The sequence below is a fragment of the Eriocheir sinensis genome, chromosome 9 (genome assembly GCF_024679095.1).
Source record: "Eriocheir sinensis breed Jianghai 21 chromosome 9, ASM2467909v1, whole genome shotgun sequence".
Classification (NCBI taxonomy): Eukaryota; Metazoa; Arthropoda; class Malacostraca; order Decapoda; family Varunidae; genus Eriocheir; species Eriocheir sinensis.
This window is the reverse complement of record NC_066517.1, coordinates 1140943-1143442: the sequence shown is the minus strand read 5'-3', so window position 1 is coordinate 1143442 and position 2500 is coordinate 1140943. Positions and strand designations below refer to the sequence as shown.

Genomic DNA, 2500 nt, shown 5'->3' with positions numbered 1-2500 from the left:
TTTTTCTAAGAATTGATGAAAAGAGAAACATTGCTTAGTCTATTCACTGTCTATATTTTAATCAAACATATCTTTTTGCTCTTCTTCCTCAACTTCTCTCCTTTCAGAGCTTTTATTTATGTTCTTATTTTTTCATACACTTATTTATTTATATTATCTATTTTTAGAGGACAGAAAGCAGGTGAAGATAAAAGAAAATGGAAGAAATATGACAAAAACAGGCCAAGAAAATATATATAAAAAAAAATAATAATAATGTACAAATGAGTCAAAAGGAAAGGTACAAGGAGAGAAGAAGAAAAATAAAGAAAACAAATAAATAAAGAGAGAGAGAGAGAGAGAGAGAGAGAGAGAGAGAGAGAGAGAGAGAGAGAGAAAGGCCAAAACCAACACTGGGGGCTACTGAGTGTGCCACATCCTGCCCAACTCTCCCTCTTCCCTCACCTCACTCATCTAAGTCTAGGTGGTCTCGGTATCTATGTAAACCTATGTAAATATATGTAAATCAAATATATATGTACTGCTATGTAAATCTAGTATCTGTGTAATATGTATGTAAACTTTGTACTGATGTAGAATTATGAGACTGGGAAGTTGAAGGTAAAATAAGGAGGATAGAAAAAGTATAAGGGAAACGAGAATAAAACAAGGATATAAATAGAAGGAAAACGAGTCAAATATGGAGATAAATAATTAGAAGGAAAACGGGACTATAATAAGGGGAGGCTATAGTCAAACGGAAGAGGAATTAAATATATACATGTAGAAATAGTTAGAAGGAAAACGAGTCAAATATGGAGATAAATAATTAGAAGGAAAACGGGACTATAATAAGGGGAGGCTATAGTCAAACGGAAGAAGAGTTAAATATATAGAAATAGTCAGAAGGAAAAGAAGAGTAAATCACGAAGAGAAAAAGTGAAAAGGAAGACGAGAGAAAATAATGAAAGAGTGAGAAGGAAGAAGAGTGGTGGAAAGCAAAGATGATGGGGAAGAGGAGGAGGAAGTAGAGGAGGAAGTGAAGGAGAAAAAAAGAGGGGGAGGAGGAGGAGGAGGAGGAGCCTTACACCACCCGAGGGACAACTGTGCCCTAAATTTTCTCATGCAGAACTTTGGACGGTGTTGTTGTTGTTGTTGTTGTTGTTATTGGTGGTGGTGGGTTATAAAAGAAAAGATAGATAGATAGATAAATACAAAGATAGATGGATAGATAGACAGATAGATGGATAGATAGACAGATAGATAGAGAGAGAGAGAGAGAGAGAGAGAGAGAGAGAGAGAGAGAGAGAGAGAGAGAGAGAGAGAAAATGACCATTGAACTCTGCTGGAGAAAGTTTTCACTAACATACTCACGAACACACACACACACACACACACACACACACACACACTCTAATACACCCACTATGACACCACACCCACTAAACCACCAACTCCACCCGTCACCCATGTCTCAGCCTCTCCCATCCACCCAGACACACATGAATTTAACCTCTAAGAAAAGCAGCAGCAGCAGCAGCAGTAGTAGTAGTAGTAGTAGTAGTAGTAGTAGTAGTAGTAGTAGTAGTAGTAGTAGTAGTAGTAGTAGTAGTAGGAGGAGGAGGAGGAGGAGCAGTAACAGGCTCCCCGTGTAATGTTATCCACGTCAACGTCCCCTCGGAAGCTTGGCCTTGAAAGCTTTTACTGCCTGACGAGCCGCGGCCCCCTGTGCACCCCCCCCCGCCACCCCCCACCCCGCCCCGCCACTCACCCAGCGCCAGCAGCACCTTCAGCTTGGGGTTCTGCACCTTGAGGCCGTTGATCTGCTCGTAAAAGCCCGTCTTTCCGTCCTTGGTCTCGTCGTTGGCCTCAAAGGAGGACAGCCGCCCTTTCTTCATCCAGCCAAACGCGTAGATGATGTGGCTGCACAGGAAGGGGTCGATGTGCTCCGGCATGAACTTGCCCAGCTTCTGTCTGTACTGCGACCAGTTGGTGTAGTAACACACCACCTGCGGGGAGGGAGGCGGTGTAGGGTGGTGTTAGGGCAGGACACAGCCTCGGGGATGCCGGCACGATGATACTCAGGGGAAAGAGACAGTTAGTACAAAGGTCACCAAGTGTTTGTATGAGTGTAAACAAGATCTGGAACACTGTATGGTGCTATAATTCCTCTTCCTATCAAGACTGAGGCCTCCACCAAGGCCTTGCCTCCACACGCCCCCGGGGAGGGCTGTCAAGACTACACCACCGCACCGAGGCAGCAGCCGCCTCTGCCCTTACGCACCTTGTAGTCCGGGGTGCCGGAGGCGCCGCCCTTGACGACGGCGTTGTCATCGTTGCTGTCCTTCCTTCCCGCGCCCGGCGTGACGCGGGGACGGATCTGCGGGGCGGGAAGACGCGGGGGTCAGTGGAGGACAGGGGCGTTGGGGACAACAAGGCTCCCAACACTGCACGATGACATATGACTACCCCCGTATGGGACAGTGAAATAAAGGTTGGCTACACATGACTGGGGGGGCCA

At 45.6% G+C, this 2500-nt stretch overlaps 1 protein-coding gene across 1 annotated transcript in view; it reads right to left on the bottom strand.

The window, feature by feature from the left end:
* Positions 1–2500, bottom strand: part of LOC126995807 (probable chitinase 10) — a 100885-nt gene that overhangs the window by 30788 nt on the left and 67597 nt on the right. Inside the window, exons 4-5 of the mRNA XM_050855658.1 lie at positions 2264–2359; positions 1751–1988 (exon numbers count right to left, since the gene is read on the bottom strand). Coding sequence (XP_050711615.1) covers positions 1751–1988; positions 2264–2359 — 334 coding nt within the window. The remainder of the gene's footprint in view (positions 1–1750; positions 1989–2263; positions 2360–2500) is intronic.